The sequence below is a fragment of the Sceloporus occidentalis genome, unplaced genomic scaffold, assembly GCF_023333645.1.
Source record: "Sceloporus occidentalis isolate IW3139 unplaced genomic scaffold, rSceOcc1.0.p SCAF_106, whole genome shotgun sequence".
Lineage (NCBI taxonomy): Eukaryota > Metazoa > Chordata > Lepidosauria > Squamata > Phrynosomatidae > Sceloporus > Sceloporus occidentalis.
This window is the reverse complement of record NW_028317086.1, coordinates 1,739,861-1,758,624: the sequence shown is the minus strand read 5'-3', so window position 1 is coordinate 1,758,624 and position 18,764 is coordinate 1,739,861. Positions and strand designations below refer to the sequence as shown.

At 38.6% G+C, this 18,764-nt stretch overlaps 1 protein-coding gene across 1 annotated transcript; it reads left to right on the top strand.

The window, feature by feature from the left end:
- The first annotated feature begins 4,588 nt into the window (after positions 1-4,588).
- On the top strand, positions 4,589-10,941 carry LOC149283328 (dimethylaniline monooxygenase [N-oxide-forming] 2-like). Its single transcript, XM_089497708.1, has 8 exons — positions 4,589-4,720; positions 6,198-6,386; positions 6,694-6,856; positions 7,431-7,573; positions 7,719-7,915; positions 9,492-9,847; positions 10,196-10,268; positions 10,581-10,941. The coding sequence occupies exons 1-8, from the start codon at positions 4,589-4,591 to the stop codon at positions 10,939-10,941; spliced, it is 1,614 nt and encodes a 537-aa protein (XP_089353834.1).
- The last annotated feature ends 7,823 nt before the right edge of the window (positions 10,942-18,764 follow it).

The following is an 18,764-nucleotide window of genomic DNA, read 5'->3' as shown; positions in this document are numbered from 1 at the left end:
GTGTGTTTGTCGGTGTGGCAGAGCCTGTCCTGGTGTGTGTTCCAGTCTGGAAAATGAGAGTGCAATGAACAGAAGTGTTCTGGGTCAGGAGACTCAAAACAAAGTTGCTCAAGATGGCGTCCATGAGAATGCTGTGAGCTGAGAGAGGCTTCCCAAGGATGAAGGAGAAGTTGAAATAACTATATCATCATTTTAAGTAAGCATAAGTATTCCTTTTGTTTAGTATTATTTTATGTTTTGTGTATGTTATATGTTTTATAACCCAAAAACAATGACCTAATTCAATATCAATATGTATTGTTTCTATACACTTGTCTTTGCGCTTTATTCATCACACATTCCCTAAAGAATAAACCTGTAAAAGGGTCATATTTTTTAGGTCATAATTGTGCACTATGAATGGTCAATCCATTTAAGCTTCTCCTGCAGAATGGCTTGGAGAAAGCCTCTTTCCAAATGAAGCACAGTCAACATCAGGGAGGCTCACAGCCCTTTCTGGATTCTTCCTACAGTTACTTGAAGACCAGGATAACTGGGGGCACCAAAATAACATTGGTTATTAAGCCCCCTCTTACATTGAATGGATTGACAAAGTGGAGAAAACTAGAGTGATGTATAATCTTGTTAAGCTCTCACCAGATGGAATGATGTCCTATAAGGCCATGTGGACTGCATGGCTGGAGATCACTGTCTCAGAAAGATTTGATGAATGGATCCTGGAGTGTGAGTAGGGGATGCTCATACTCCAAATGGAAGTTGGCAAATGTAGTACCACTTCATAAAAATTGTAGCCTGAAACAGCCAACTACAGACCAGTAGATCTACAGGTAGATCTGCAGTTTCATTTCATTGTTTTTTTCCACTTTCTCTCACTCACACTCTCTCACACCATCTTACACTTTCTCACAATCTCTCTCAAAGTCTCTTTGTCCCTGTCTCCTTTTCTGCAGCTCTGCTTCTTATGTTGTCTCTTCTTGCTCTTCTGTATTTTGTATTCTTTCTTCTGTTCTCTTTCTTCTTTCTTGGTCTGCTTCTCCCTGCTATCCACTGGGTTAAGCAGGTGTCAATGAGCACTTCCAAATAAGGGTGGTACAGCATAACTGTTATGATTATATAGTGAGGCACACATTGACGGGGGGACAGCATAACTGTTATCCTATATACTGAGGCACACATTGCCGGTGTTACACCATAACTGTTATCATTATATACCGATGCAAACATTGCCGGTGGTACAGCATAACACCTATCACTATATACTGAGGCAAACATGGAAGCAGTTGCCGCGTGGATCGCAAGGAGCAGGATCAGAAGTCTGCATTAACAGACCTCCGCTCCTTTGATTGTCTTTAAGCCAGTTAGAGGGAGATCCCTGATCTCCCCAACCGAGCCTGCTCCTCTAGCCCCAGGTGCCGGCGTGGTGGCACCTCCCTGATGAGCGGCACCCGGGGCGGACCGCCTCCCGCTAGGTGCATTACTGCCTAAATTACAACATGTATGGGGAAAAATACACAAAAAAAGTACTAATGCAAACTTTGACAAAGGCCAGTGGTAGAATTAGTGCATGGAAATAGTTAAAATAACCAGAATTTGAAATACCCTGGGGTGACTAGTTTTTTACAAATATATGGTTTTATAGGGCACACTGCATTGGCAGAGATGTACCAAATTGGGCATGGGCAGTGGATCAAAGTTCAACAATGAAAAATGCGCATGCCCCAAATGAGGCCCTTTTGCCAGGCAAACCCATGCATGGGTGGTACCACTGTACTCAGAAGATGTTACTGAACACATATTGGGATGTTGTGTGACAGTGATGTATACCAGGACCTGTTCATTCACACCTGAAGTAAAATGTGTGTGGAAAAAATGACTACCACAAAGTTTGACAAAGACTGGTGGTAGAATTAGTGCACGGAAAGAGTTAGAATACTAGCATTCGAAATACCCTGAGGTGTCTTTAACAATATATGGTTTCATGGGGTAAATTGCAATTGGCCAGCTTCAAAGATACCCGAAATAGCACATGGGGAAGAATTACCAGATTTGGAAAAGTTTTTTTTTTCCAGAGAGTTTTATGGGTGGTATGTTACAGATTAGGATTTACAGAGACCTCTATGGCCAGTATTTGCACCAAGATTTGATGTCCAAGCAGTTTCAGTCAAAAGTCAGGGAACCTCTTTCCCAGAGACTGTAATAGTGACCCCCTACTGAACTGAGGTGAGCAGAGTGGAAATACTGAGCAGTGTGCAAATGAAGGCCTGATTGAGAAATGTGTATGTTTTGCTGTGACTATTGTATGTAAATTATCCCTTAGTTCTGTTAAACCACTTACTGGCCTATGAAGGGCCAGGCACATCACACAAAAATGGTCAGTTAACTTCCAATGACGTGCCTGGCACATCATGGCATTAAAAACGCTTAGAATGATAATCAGATGATAATACAAACCTTCATGTCTGCAGATAAATTGAGCTTGTTAAAACACAATGAAACAAAACCTTCTTCAATTCTACTCTACATTACTTTATAAAACAATGTTCAGAGAAAAATATTTATTTTTCCATGTGACACCTGCTCTAAATCTACATACTCAAACATGTTTTCTTGTTGTTTAACTTTTCAATCAAAATACGTGAATTAATTAAAGTTTGCAGGATTAGGTTACAGATATTGTGAAATAAATACCACACTCCTCTGTTGCAAAGGGATTAGCGTTTACATAAAAAAAACAAATGCATGATTCAAGCTGAACTCAAGCCCTGGGCCTTAGAGCTATTCAACAAAACTAATGCTACATGTTCATATGATTCTCTATGAAACGGGGTGTGTCTTCGACTGTTCAAAAGCTAATATAAGTGTGAAGAGCTTCTCAACCTTCACAAAATATCCATCTCTCTGTTCCCTACAACTTTTTCCAGTACTACTTAAGTTAATTTTTGTAGATCCTTTGTGGAAACCACGATAAATATATAAGCACAGGTGGTCGAGGAAACATACCAATTCTTACTTCAGACAGTAAGTACCCAAAGAATAACATTAGATTATTGTATATGATTTATATTTCAGGAAACTCACAATCTCAAGGAACAAAAGTGTTGAATTCTGGTAATTCTGATGCATGAAACTTTGTAATTGAAATGAGATTTAATTGGCTTTGCTGCTACTTAGAAAGTTAATATTACTGTTCATATTTTTCTATTATTTATCTAATTAATTTGACTTCTCATGCCACTAAAAGTTAACCAATTTACATTTTTTTTGTATTTTCCATTGTCAAAATTATGTACTCTGGGCAACCTATGTGTGATTTTCTTAAAGCTTACTATTCTTTCTTGACCTTGACCCCGGATATGTGTCGATTTTTTTTTATGTTTATGAAAAACAAAAAACAAGAGTTAGTATGTTTCCTTCATTCATTTCATCATCATTCACAATGCTTCATACACAAAGTGCAAGTAAACCTACCCATAAAGTTTTATGTGAAATATAAATTCACTTATAACCAACACACGGACACACAAGCAAGATGAGAACACAACGTTATGCATGTTTTTAAAAAAATATTTTAACCAGACATTGGGTAGTTGTGTGGTATGCAGTATTAAGGCTATTTAAGACCCAACTTTGTAGTAATCATTACTGCTTATGCTTATTGTTAAAGACTGCAGATCTTGTAGAAGCTGGATAGTTGGTAGCCTTCTAAATGTCACTGTTGGCATATGTTCTTTTTTTCTGCCCCCCCCCCCCCTTATATTTAATATGCATTAACACCTTGCGGATTATTAATTCTAAATGCAATAACACATGAGTCACATTTGTGTTTTACATTTTTATTAATATGTATAACCAAATTGATCACTGGGAAAATGCTGACAATATCTCTCTCGCTATACCTTGTATTTTTTCTATCTCTGCAAGATACATTGTATTGCAATATTATTATCCACCATGTCTGTTCTGTTGCTTAAAACACGGATAAAAATACTTTTGAAAAGACAAACAAACAAAGAAGAATAATCATGTAGATCCAAAGAACAAAAAGTTAAAAAGGCTGCTTCTATGGTAATCAATATAGAAGGAAGATTTAGAATAAACATAGACTGCATATTTTAATCTTTATATATAATAATGAAAACAGTAGCATATACCCATAGGAATTCCTATCATTGGCATTATCAGGACTGGATTCTTGATAAAGCAGACTAGGCATGTGGCTAGGATACAGTTTTATTGGTATTTGGTAACCTTTGTTCCTGGATGCGCCTGCTGTACATTTTGTCCTCCCAATATTTACAAATGTGCCCTTTTTAATAGATTACCTGGAGTTGATGAATTTCTCATGATCTCTGTTTAATGATTTATAGACAAAGTGTCACTACTGTCAATTATCATCCCGCCCTAGTTTCTATAGAACATTCATATTTTATGACATATTGTAACAATTGAATTATAAAAAATATTACTCCTTGTAGCTGATCGAATTAATTATTTAATGTGATTTGCTTTTCCTAAGGCTGTCAACACTTTACTGGCCACTTTAGACAAGTATCTCGGAACACAAAGAAATAATAATAAAGTGGACACAATGATTAAGACCGTTGGAATTATTGGAGCCGGTGTTAGTGGTCTAACAGCTATCAAAAGCTGTTTGGAAGAAGGTTTAGAACCCACATGCTTTGAAAGAGGTGACGACATTGGAGGGCTCTGGAACTTCAGAGTAAGTCTATGTTTGCCATTAAAAAAAAGCCTACTGCTTACACCTAAATTATCTGAAATAAAAATAAATGATATCTTAATAGAACAGTCTAACAAGAAATTAAATTATCTGAAAATTAAATTTTATTATCTAGGAAATAGAAGAAGTAAAGTTAAAGGGAAAAGAATGAAAAATAATTTCCACAATTAAAGGTCTTTAATAAATATTATCAATTTTTTGATGAGTATTTATCCAGTACAAAAACAAAGATAAGCGTAAACCAACCTGTAGGATCCATGTTCAGGCCAAGTCTGATGGTACAGTCAAGGAAAACGGATGTAAACGACAGGGATACAGGCAACCATAAAGCAAACGATGATAGAAAATAAACATTCAGGCTAGATCTAGGACATGACACTAATGCAAATATAAAGGTTTAGTTTATTGCATGCCCGTAAGACCAGGGCCAGACTGGGACTGAAAAGCAGCCCTGGAAACATTTGGAGAGCAGCCCCATATAGTTTATCTCGCGGTCGAACTCTTATACCCACACGCACCCCTTATACATACCCGAGCCATACAAATAACTATAAAACATTCTTTGTATTACATCATTTGTATTAAAATGCCAGAAAGCAAAAGTGTTAAAAAGCCCTAATAAATGAAATACATTGGACATAATAGAATCAAAACATTTGCTACTCCAAACATTTTTAGTTGAAAAAGTTCCATTTTATTCAGTGGAACAAAACAGTGATCACATTATTCTTCACGATATTCTTGTAAGAAACTTTTATTTCTTTATTAATTCATGTAAACAATTTTTTAATATTTAATAAAATCTATGATTGAGAATTTTTTTTTTTTTATTGCCCCCCTGTAATGAATATCTGACCCCAGGCTTGCCACTTTGCCCCCAGAAATGCCTTATACCCCCTATATGCCACTCTGCCTCCCTGATATGCCTTATACCCTCCTATATGCCACTGTGCCCCATGATATGCCTTTTAACCCTCTATATGCCACTCTGTCTCCAGAATTGCCTTTTAACCCCCTATATGCCACTCTGCCTCCAGAAATGCCTATTAACCCCCTATATGCCACTCTGCCTCCGGAAATACCTTATACCCCTATATGCCAGGGGCATATCATGGGACATAGTGGCATATAGGGGGTTAAAAGGCATATCATGGGACAGATGTGAGATCAACAGCTGTGAGATCCCTAAAAAAATAGAACACCTTGAGTCACCCACAATATAGTTACAGTGAAGGAAAAAATGATTTGATCCCCTGCTGAATTTGTACGTTTGCCCACTGCTAAAGACATGATCAGTCTATAATTTTAATGGTAGCTTTATTTGAACAGTGAGAGACAGAATAACAACAAAATAAATTCCAGAATTGCCTATGGAACCTGAGATTTTTGTTTCAGATAGATTTAGTTAGTATATAAAAATGTAAAATTTTAATAAAACGCTGGATCATTTTTATTTTAGGAGGATTCAGAAGATGGCAGACCCAGTATCTACAAATCTTTGGTCAGCAACGTTTCTAAAGAAACAATGAGTTTCAGTGATTTTCCAATACCAGAGGATTTTCCTAACTTCCTACCTCATGTAAAATATTTGGAATATTGCAGGTTATATGCAGAACATTTTCAGTTGCTGAAATACATAAAATTTAAGGTGGGTTTTAACAGCATGTCTGTAACTGATATAGTGTCAACATGACATACTCTAACTGTTTAAGGACTTACTGAATTTAGTTTAGCATTTACATGGGAATAATTATCATTATCATCATCATCATCATCATCATCATCATCATCATCATCATCATCATTAATAACAAGCTAATTAATAGTGTATTGTATTTAATGGGTTTTTTTTCATATGTATTGATATAAAAAGTAAGGTGGAAGTAATTGCAAGCAGGAACATTGTTTATTTGTAATTTGTAAATCTGCGAATCAATATTTAATATGTTGTATAGACAGTGGTTTGCAGTGTGGAGAAGCATTTGGATTTTAAGCAGACTGGGCAGTGGGTTGTTATCACTGAATCAGATGACAAAAAACATACAACCATCTTTGATGCAGTTATGATTTGCTCTGGTCAACATGTGGATCCTTTATTACCAATGGATGCTTTTCCAGGTACATCTTTATGTGTCATTTCAAAATGAATAGTGGTTTTGAATTGATGAGCTAAATAGGGCTTTTGTATCACTTTGTCGCTCAAAGCCCTCAACATATGGCTCCAATGAAGTAAAAACCTGGTTCTTTTACCCCATTTCTCTGCTCCTCTACTTATTTGCTGACATGTGTTACAGCTTTTAGCTTAGCACCACCTATAGCTTGTGTTTTTTGTTTGCCAATAGTCCAATTGCCTATGGAACCTGAGATTTTTGTTTCAGAGCAACAGATTTATTTAGTATATAAAAATGTAAAATATTGTGCCAATGGAAAGTGACAGATTCGATTTCACAGGAGCCATCCATTTAGTTTGACTAAACGAAAATGAAACAAAATGAGTGTTTGTGGGGTACATTTGATCATTTGCAATGGGGTCCATGATGCATTTATATGTTGGGCACTGCCCAATAAATGACCACAACACCCTATGGAAACATACTCTGCTCCCCCACTATACAACACACTATTAACACTAAGAGAGGGAACGCTTTTCTTTCCATTGAATTCTTTAAGATTTCATCTTCTTTACACTAAGGTATAAACAAGTTTAAGGGAAAAATTCTACACTGTCGACAATACAAGAGACCAATTGGATTTGATGGGAAAAAAGTGTTAATCATAGGAATGGGTAACAGTGGAGTTGATCTATCTACTGAGCTCTGTACCAGAGCTTCACAGGTAATTTTATTTCATCTATGTTCATTTACAAAAATAAAAAGTAGGCCTTTCATTTAGAGTTTAATTCTCTAAGATGCATGTTAAACTACCATTGAGTAATGTCAAAGATCTTTCAATGCTACCTTTTATGAATGTATCTTCCCAGGTATACCTCAGCACAAAGAGGGGTGTTTGGGTTTTACGCCGCCTTGGAAGTAAAGGATACCCTTATGATGTACTTCTTCTTACTCGATATAAGAGCTGGATCCAAAGCATTCTACCACTTGCTGTATCACAGTGGTTATTTAAGAAGCAAATGAATAATCAGTTCAACCATCATCTCTATGACTTTGAACCAGAAGGGTAAATTAAAATCTGTGATTTTGATAAGATTTAAGTATCCTTACCAGTATGTTACATTGAGTGATTGTTATTGTGCTGAGTTGTTCTAATTTGTTTTTTTTGGATGCAAGGGTAACCCATGTTTTAGCCTTTCATTTTATGTGTGACTCCAACTTACACTATGTACCTTTTGAATTCGTATGAACTGCAGTCCTAACAATTTTTTGTCTAATTTGTGGATTTAAAGGAACCTTCAAAAATGAGGAGGGACCAAAGGAAATAAATGAAAATGAACCGGAAACATCTAAATATTCTTTATACACTTATTCATTTGTTTGTTCGTTTGGCTCACTTCACTGTTCCACCTCTTAACTTAATAACTTTGATCCTAGACGAGATTATTTTCTGGGATCTCATCCAACAATCAATCACTGCTTGGTACATTTAATAGGAGCCATAAAATGTAAATGGCAGTATGTATGTGCATAGGGTAGTATGACTTTGTGTAGCATAGTAATACATGGGGGGTGCCAATGTGAATTGTATAGGATACATGTGTACAGAGTAGTGTTATTGTGTATAGGATAGTAAGCTTGTGTATAGGGTTAAGTTGCTGTATTGTTTAGAATAGTGTAGCTAGGGTACTTTGACTGCATTGTGTACTTTGCATGTGTATAGGGTGGTGTGACTGTGTATAAGGTAGTAAGCATGTGTATCTCTGGTTTAGTGTGATTGGATTGTGTACTTTGCATTAATATAAGGTAGTGTGACTCTGTACAGTATTGTATGCATGTGCAGAATGTAATGGCGTAAAGTAATGCTGTATATTTAGTTTACAGGCTTTAAACTACTGTGACCTGTCAGTCACATCCTCTTCCCTTTGTAATTGTTGATTCTCACCTCATTTAATTTAATGACAACAGTGAAACAATCTATAACAAGTCAAGAAATGCCTTTATATATATATTTTTCTCCTCCCAATCCTTCTCCCTAATTTAATGACTTCCAGTTATAAAGTGCAACAAGTTATAATTAATGGTTGTATGAGAAAATCTTAGTCAGGTTCCAAGTCATGAAGTTAAGAAGAGGAACAGTGATGTGAAGAAAATATATCACTGAATTTCATTTTGCAACAGAAACAAACCCTGAAAGTTCAGTACAAGAGGTGATACACTAAAACTAACAAGTCCGTGAAATGAAATGTAAAAATGTTTTACTGTTTTAAATTACCGAGAGGGTGGCAGATAAAAAGAACGGCCTCTATCAGAAATGGTAGGAGCTAACACAGTAAGTGAGTTTAAACATGCATGGGACAGACCTGAATCTAAGATAAGACCAATGACTAATTAAGGTCCGAGTGTCTACATCAGGAAAATGGGCAGACTAAATGGGCCAATGGTTCTTATCTGCCGTCTATGTTTTGCTTATACTGATGCCCAGTATGGCTTCAACATATAGTAAGTTTATTGTTCTTAAACATGGGATTCTTGTTTATTTTCCTATATTATGCAAGGTTACTCCATATTTTGTCATCACAACAACAGGTTTTTTCTGCTAGTATTAAATGTTGTGAATTTTGTAATTTTGTTGTTTACAGAGCCATGACAAAAGAACCATTGGTTAATGAAGAGCTCCCGAGTCGCATTCTGTCAGGATCGATAATTATGAAGCCTGGAGTAATTAAATTCATGGAGACATCAGTCCAGTTTTCAGATGGTACAACAGTAGACAATATTGACATTGTCATCTTTGCCACGGGATATAATCTATCATTTCCATTCCTGGACGAATCCGTCATTAAAATTGATAACAGTAAAGGATTTTTATACAAAAAAATAATTCCTGTCGACATTGAAAAACCCACATTAGCTTTCATTGGTTTTATTCAGCCAGTTGGGTCAATCATGGTAGCTGCTGAACTTCAGAACCGTTGGGCTACTAGGTTCTTTAAAGGTCAGTACTTTATTAACAATTTAACTATATTGCAAAATTAGAACTCAATATTAGTTATCAATCTATAATGCACTAACTTTATATTACATTCTTTAAGAACTGATATACTTATGTTTAGGCCAACTAGAAACAGAATTTGTTGGCAGATAATAACCAGCCTTTCTTGTTTGCTTGTTTTTATTTCCGATGTAAAACCTCAATGGTTCTTTGTCTTATATTCAAGATAACATTATGCTTATTGAAATGCATATTAAATTCCTTTCCAGTAACAAAAGACTATTGTTGCACACGGCATTTAAATACAAATACGGAAATAAATTCTGTTTTAATATTTCTCTTGTTTTTTAGGACTACTTGAGCTTCCGAGCAAAGACGAGATGAAGAATTACTTAGTCAGTGATGAGAAATTCAGAATTAAATGGTATGTTTTATTTTTATTTCAGAAGAAGAAGTATAAAACCACCTCAATTTAAATATAACACTTTTTCTGGATATGCATGGGTTCAAACGTGTGTAGCCATGACAGGTTAATGAGCTTTACCATCTGCTTGTAAACCAAGTATGACTTGCTGCTCTCATCCCATCCAAATTCTGTTTATTGAATAGCCACTCTTTCATTTACATCCTTTCTCTAAATGTAGCTACCTACCTATCTGTCCTTTCATTTATCTAAAATTGTAATTGTTAATTGAAGAGTTTTGTTTAAAGATCTGGCTTATTTTTCCCCATCAAGGTTTGGGTCAGCAAAAGAGAATTCCCGACGTATGAACTACGTTGCATATTTGGATGAATTGGCGTCACAGATTAAAGTAAAGCCAAACATCCTGAAACTGCTTCTGACAGATCCAGTTTTGGCTCTGAAAGTTTTTTTTGGACCACTCAATTCTTATCAATATCGTTTAACTGGTCCTGGAAACTGGGCTGGAGCAAGGGATGCCATTATGACCCAATGGGATCGTATCGAAAAGCCTCTGAGAACTAGAGGCAAACGAGAAAAGTCATGTTCTCCTGTGTTGACTCTTTTGCCTTTATCGATCTTGCCCTGGATCTTCTTCCTTGTGATTTCACTTTTAGCTTTTTGGATAAAAAGTTAAACATCTTCAGAAATTATGTAGGCTGGCTACAGTACCAAATGGTACAGGTAATCCTTATGGGCAATTTATACACATTATATATATGTATGTATCTATCTATATACTTTATTTACTTTTCCGGTGGCTTCCTCTGGACTAAAGTCAGGCAAAACCACTGTGTCACACTCTCAATGCATTGATGGAGCCAACAGCTCAGCCCTCTTGATAGGGGGTCCATCTTACAATTAATATTTCATGCTAGATGAATAAGTGTCAATTAATGGATATTCCTTACCTGACCATAGGCTTCTTCTTGCTAGTTCATCCAGAGGCCTAGTCCAAAATAAGTCTAGGTTTAGGGATATTTAAAAAAAAAAGAAAGAGAGGGGCTCTGGAGTTACTTTCTAATTCACCCATAATCTGTATTTTATTAGCATGGGAAATTCAAAGCAAACAAAGTCTGTATTAAACTTAACTTGTTTTGCATCTCATTTAGTGCTTACTCATAAGTGTGAGGTAACATGCAATACTAATTTCATCATGTATGCATCATGATTAGCTATTAGCGATTCATACAACACCCATAAAGAAAAATAAACTTAAGAACTGAATTATGTATAGATGCAACCTATATAATTAATCATTAATACACAAAAACTCATATGTATATATATATATATATATATATTATAAAATAGGAAATATTTAGGAATATTTAGAATTCATTCCATATGGTCGTCTACTACCTAGCTGAAAAATCCAATAATAGGCATTACCCTGAAAATTGTGTGTTCTGTTGTCAAGGGCTGAGATTGTGTCATTACAGCTATTGATGACACCATATACCTACATACAGTATATTGTGACCACATGGATGAGAACCGTTGGCTTTAAATCAACATGCTTTCTGGGAGTGGAGAAGTCCCTGCAAAGTATATTCAACGACAGTATTGGTTCTCTTCATTTTAGGTCTGTTTTGTATATCTTTCAACCAACATGCTTTCTGATTTGTTTTTGGAACAAAATGGCTTTTCCAGCTGTAAACCTTTTAACTGATTCAATCACTTTTTATAGCCAGGATCTTGCCCTAATAAGGGAAACATTTAGCATTAAAAGTAACAGTACCAAAAATAAATCATTATTTTTGAGTCCCAAAACTGATCAACATTTCTTTGGTTTCATGCATGGCTTATAGCTTTGTTCAAGAAAAACAGCTTGATTTTTAAAGCTTTCTTTTTAATTTCACAAATTTGTCAACTGGTATATTTCATGTTATATGTTTGAAGTGACAACTGGCTGCATGTAATAATGTGTTTCTAGCTGTTGGGTTTTCTATTATATTCTGTACAAAATACAATTGGTAAATCTATCTATTTACAAATTAAATCCAAAAATGTAATTTTTTCTAAATTACATTGCATAGAGCATTTTAAATGTAAATTGTTTGCATTTTAGTTATGACAAAATAATTTAGATCAATTTCACTACCCTGCCATATGAATAGTAAATCATCTATGTATCGTCCATTCCAGGTGATAAATTCTCTGCAAGCATTATTTTCTCTAAAAAAAACCTTTTTCTTCCCAGGCACACATAAATACATTTGCATATGAGGTCCAAAAATGGGACATATGGGAAGTATGCCTTTAGGACTATTTCCATAATCCTTGCAAATTTTATTTATTATTTGCATTTATCTGCAAAAAAATATATATTAACAATGATTTAGGAGCTGTACATTAAATACATTTTTGTTTATTACCAGTGGATATTTTCATCAATAAAATCTATCTAAGAAAATGTTGTATGTATTTAGCAGCCCCTCTGATTTAAAATAGGGGACTGTTGGGCGGTCAGGCTCCCCAGTATACCACTGCTCAATAGGCTGGTTAGATTTTTTAGATACTATAGACAGAGGGAGGACATTTTAGAACTGGAATTCATTGACCACATGGACTGTAGTGATTTCCATGTGAAAAATACATCAGCCTCCTCTGTTGGTTTGGGGGGGGGGTGTAGTTAGAGGTGTTAGAAGCCAGAGTTTTTTCAAGATTTGTTACTTCTAGATTTATTATTGCAGATTTTAGGACTGTAGGACAATATGACACACTCATACTCAAAAAACCTTTTTAAGCACATAGAAAGAGGCACATCAGGAGAGGAAAGAGGAAAAGGGAATATGGGTCCCATGTGAGGACTTCACCTCCTAAAGAAGGCAATTCCATTGTACCAAAATGAGATTGCCCAGGGTGCAGTGTAGATTCATTGACTTTTTAGAAATGACATTATTTTAACATTTTTTTAAATGTTGTTATTGAATAACAATTTTAAAAAGGAGGAATGCATGATTAAATGGTTGAGAAAACTTACTAGATAGATGTTATGTTCAGCGCACTGACAGTATGTAATATCAGAATTCAGTTCGGCTGAAAATTTGATGGTTTGGTAAGAATCTTAATTTTAGCTATGGAAGTATCTAGAATGTTTCTACTTTATATTGCCAAGATACAAATAACAACTTCTTGGGTAATGTGTATTCATTGTTTTTGTTTTACATTGACAGTAATGCATAAACAAGTGCTTGGCATACATACGGCCTACCATATTAAACTGCTTTGTAATAGAAGCTGTACAATACAGATTACACATATTTTGACAGTTAAATTATTTATGTAGAATAATGCTAGCCCTACCCTGCAATTATTACAAATACTATTTCCCCACAGTAGGGGGAAAACCACTCTAGAGCTGGCCTGCACACATCTAGGTCCTGCTTTGCTTGCTACATTGGTGCTACGTCTATAAGACACCCTGGACAGCCTCAGAGGTAGGGACACTCAGGCGGAGGGGCCACATGACAGAGGTGGGTGCACCACTTTCGAGGTTACCTTCCATCTCTCTCATAAGTTCTGCTGCTCCTTGCAGAAGCCTCCAGGTATCTGGTTGGTTGCGGTCACATGCATGGGGCATTATGTAAGGGGCTTGCCGAGGGTAACAACTCTTCCCTTATAAAATACATCTATGCCAGCATGGTGGTCAATATCTGTTTAAGTTAAGTTATGTTTGGTTGGAATTGGGTATGGTACTTGTTTACATTGCCATAAAGGCAAATTATTGGTATAAAGTTACACAATTATAATGAGGTATGACGTTTGTAATAATGCTTTGGTGGTCTTTATTATGGTTAATATGCAAATTACATTTATATGATTGTCACAGTGTGGTTGAAAGAATGGCCTTCACTGTGGACATATTTATCCATAGCTGACTTTTAATAAACGATTGTTAAGTATTAAGCATCGTCTGTGTCTCATTTTAAGGAGAAGGGGGCCACGATAAGCATTATCTCAGTAAAGAGTGACCAAGTATGTCACACACATGTTTTTGGTGGCAAAACTTCAAGCATACATGGGAACATTTGGGTATCTTCTATCAGGAGCCTACCCTTGCGGGCAGTGGCGACTCTAGAAACAATATATAGGGGGGGCACACAAGATATCACAGTCAAACTGGGGGGGCATTCATAATTTCCAAAAGTAATGTGCTATGGAATTATACTTTTGTTATTGGGCTAAAATAATACTTGATCATTCAACATGGGAAGCCTGAAGCCACAATTGAGTGCAACTAATCCTTGAAATAAATATTATAACAAAATAAATAACTTTTCCACTAAATGATTTCAGGGCCTTGAACGTTTTGTCCCCTGAAGTCACTACAACTTCAGGAGGGCATTTTATCTCTGGATAAATATAAATTAAATAATTCCTACTGTAAGTTAAGTGCCAGGAACAGATGACCAAACACACACACCAGGACAGGCTCTGTCACACCGACAACCAAACACACACACCAGGACAGGCTCTGTCACACCAACACTCAGACACACACACCAACACAGGCTCTGTCACACCAACACTCAGACACACACACCAGGACAGGCTCTGCGACACCGACAACTAAACATACACACACACCAAGACAGGCTCTGCCACACCGACAACCAAACACACACACCAGGACAGGCTCTGCGACACCGACAACTAAACATACACACACACCAAGACAGGCTCTGCCACACAGACACCCAGACACACACACCAACACAGGCTCTGTCACACCAACACCCAGACACACACACCAACACAGGCTCTGTCACACCAACACTCAGACACACACACCAGGACAGGCTCTGCGACACCGACAACCAAACATACACACACACAAACCAAGACAGGCTCTGCCACACAGACACCCAGACACACACACCAACACAGGCTCTGTCACACCAACACTCAGACACACACCAGGACAGGCTCTGCGACACCGACAACCAAACATACACACAAACACACCAGGACAGGCTCTGCCACACAGACACCCACACACATCAGGACAGGCTCTGCCACACCCACATCCAAACACACACACACCAGGACAGGCTCTGCCACACAGACACCCACACACATCAGGACAGGCTTTGCCACATCCAAACACACACACACACACACACCAGGACAGGCTCTGCCACACAGACACTCACACACACCAGGACAGGCTCTGCCACACTGACAACTGAACACACACATCAGGACAGGCTCTTCCACACCCACATCCAAACACACACACACACACAGACAGGCTCTGACACACTGACACCCAAACACACACCCTAGGACAGGCTCTGCCACACTGACAACTGAACACACACCAGGACAGGCTCTGCCACACCAACACCTATACACACACCCGAGGACAGGCTCTGCTACACTGATAACCAAAAACACACAAACAGCAGGACACAATCCACATCACAGACGTCTGCATCAGAATACATTTTTAACACTGCATTGTCGTTTATACCCCCCTCAGTGTTTTTGCTCCTGCTGCCCATATATATTAATATTAGCCCCAGTTGCCGATAGCAGGTATAGATCAACACATTAACACACAAACCAAGCTTTGCATGGATAGATCAACTGAAATTCACCTGTGATCTCAGCACTGAAGATATATATCAAATAAACAGAATCAGACATACAAATCCTGTATTTGCAGGTATACAGTAGTATATGAAACGTAGCATTGCAGGTATAGATCAAATAAATACATGGTATTTGCAGGTATACATAAATAATGTATGGAAATATATAGATATGGATCTACAGAATAACGCAAACACCCAGCTTTGCAGGTAAAGATCAATTGGAATTCACATAAAAACACGTCATTAAAAGGTATATTTAAAACCCCCTAAATAACATACATAGATCACAGGTTGCGCACCCCAAAACCGGCCCTGCTGTCCACACTACCCACACAGCAATCACACTCCTATCATACAAAGGCAACCAGTAAATGCTGGTACCTAGGCATGATGGGACTGTGCTTGCTGTGATTGCTGTTAGCAATCACACTCCTATCATGCCAGGTCAGCCAGTACATGCTGGTACAGGGTGGCTGTAAGTGATGTGTAGACCCCATACTGCTGGCAGCATCAATACACAAGGGGGGCAGCTAGCTAGGTTTTAGCATGTACTGGCTGACTTGGCATGATAGGAGTGTGATTGCTAACAGCAATCAAAGTCCCATCATGCCTAGGTTCCAGCACTTACACATCCAACCAGTAAATGCTGAAACCTGGGCATGATGGGACTGTGATTGCTGTTAGCAATCACACTCCTATCATGCCAAGTCAGCCAGTACATGCTGGTACAGGATGGCTGTAAGTGATGTGCAGACCCTATACTGCTGGCAGCATCCATAGACAAGGGGGGCAGCTAGCTAGGTTTCAGCATGTGCTGGCTGACTTGGCATGATAGGAGTTTGATTGCTAACAGCAATCAAAGTCCTATCATGCCTAGGTTCCAGCACTTACACATCCAACCAGTAAATGCTGAAACCTAGGGATGATGGGACTGTGATTGCTGTTAGCAATCACACTCCTATCATGCCAAGTCAGCCAGTACATGCTGGTACAGGATGGCTGTAAGTGATGTGCAGACCCTATACTGCTGGCAGCATCCATAGACAAGGGGGGCAGCTAGCTAGGTTTCAGCATGTACTGGCTGACTTGGCATGATAGGAGTTTGATTGCTAACAGCAATCAAAGTCCCATCATGCCTAGGTTCCAGCACTTACACATCCAACCAGTAAATGCTGAAACCTAGGCATGATGGGACTGTGATTGCTGTTAGCAATCACACTCCTATCATGCCAAGTCAGCCAATACATGCTGGTACAGGATGGCTGTAAGTGATGTGCAGACCCCATACTGCTGGCAGCATCCACAGACAAGGGGGGCAGCTAGCTAGGTTTCAGCATGTACTGGCTGACTTGGCATGATAGGAGTGTGATTGCTAACAGCAATCAAAGTCCCATCATGCCTAGGTTCCAGCACTTACACATCCAACCAGTAAATGCTGAAACCTAGGCATGATGGGACTGTGATTGCTGTTAGCAATCACACTCCTATCATGCCAAGTCAGCCAGTACATGCTGGTACAGGATGGCTGTAAGTGATGTGCAGACCCCATACTGCTGGCAGCATCCATTGACAAGGGGGGCAGCTAGCTAGGTTTCAGCATGTACTGGCTGATTTGGCATGATAGGAGTTTGATTGCTAACAGCAATCAAAGTCCCATCATGCCTAGGTTCCAGCACTTACACATCCAACCAGTAAATGCTGAAACCTAGGCATGATGGGACTGTGATTGCTGTTAGCAATCACATTCTTATCATGCCAAGTCAGCCAGTACATGCTGGTACAGGATGGCTGTAAGTGATGTGCAGACCCCATACTGCTGGCAGCATCCATAGACAAGGGGGGCAGCTAGCTAGGTTTCAGCATGTACTGGCTGACTTGGCATGATAGGAGTGTGATTGCTAACAGCAATCACAGTCCCATCATGCTTAGGTTCCAGCACTTACACATCCATGCTATCACACACACACTCATTCATATACTCATTCATTCACAGATTCATTCCCTCAATCATACATTCTCATTCAAACTCCCTCCCCACCCCTTACCTGCACTGCAGCTCCTTGATGCCGCTCACAGACTTCAGCAGAGGGCGTGGCCTCCCTCTGCGTTCTCTGGTAAAGCACAGAGGAAGCGGGACTGGAGCAGAGTCATGTGATGTCACGTGAACTCTGCTAGTTTCCTCTATGCAGTACAGAAGACCCTCCCACAGGTAAGAAGCAGGGCTCGAGGTGCGGCCCGCGTGAGATCGGTTGCCTTGGCTGCCGATCTTACTCGGGCCGCACCCTCTCTCTCCTCCGCGTTAAAAAAATAAATAAAAAAAAGGAAAGAAAGACAGGATCCAAATTTAGCAGGGGGGCAACAGGGGGGCAAGGATTAACCTAAGGGGGCAATTGCCCCCCCTTGCCCCCCTGTAGAGACGCCACTGCTTGCGGGACATGTCCAGGACAACCTGCTGACATCAGGGGATGGTCCATCAGGAAACGCCCCTATTTAAAGGTGAAATAGGCTGGTAGTGGGTGTGTCAGGACCCCGTTCCCACAACATGGAGCATTTGGGTGTCGATCCAGGGAAATGATAAAGCAGGCACTTCAGGCACTATCAAATGATAAAGCAGGCACTTCTCCCATGTTTGCCAGGTATGATCTTAAGGCAGTAGATGATCAACGTGGCTGGTCAAGCTTTTTGAAAGTATGGTCAACAAGGTGCAAAAATATTTTCCCTTTGTGTACTGAAAGGGAGATATCTATTGATGCTCATGGCAATTGTATGTCCTTATCACATTTATCAGCAAGGACACTTCAAGTATTACGTGTACAACATGGCTGATCAAGCCCAGTGTAAAGCATATACCACACAG

Coding starts and splice junctions, on each gene's coding strand:
- LOC149283328 (XM_089497708.1), top strand. CDS start 4,589: ATGATTAAGACCGTTGGAATTATTGGAGCCGGTGTTAGTGGTCTAACA. Junction 6,387..6,693: donor TGAAATACATAAAATTTAAG/GTGGGTTTTAAC, acceptor TATGTTGTATAG/ACAGTGGTTTGCAGTGTGGA. Junction 10,269..10,580: donor GAGAAATTCAGAATTAAATG/GTATGTTTTATT, acceptor TTCCCCATCAAG/GTTTGGGTCAGCAAAAGAGA.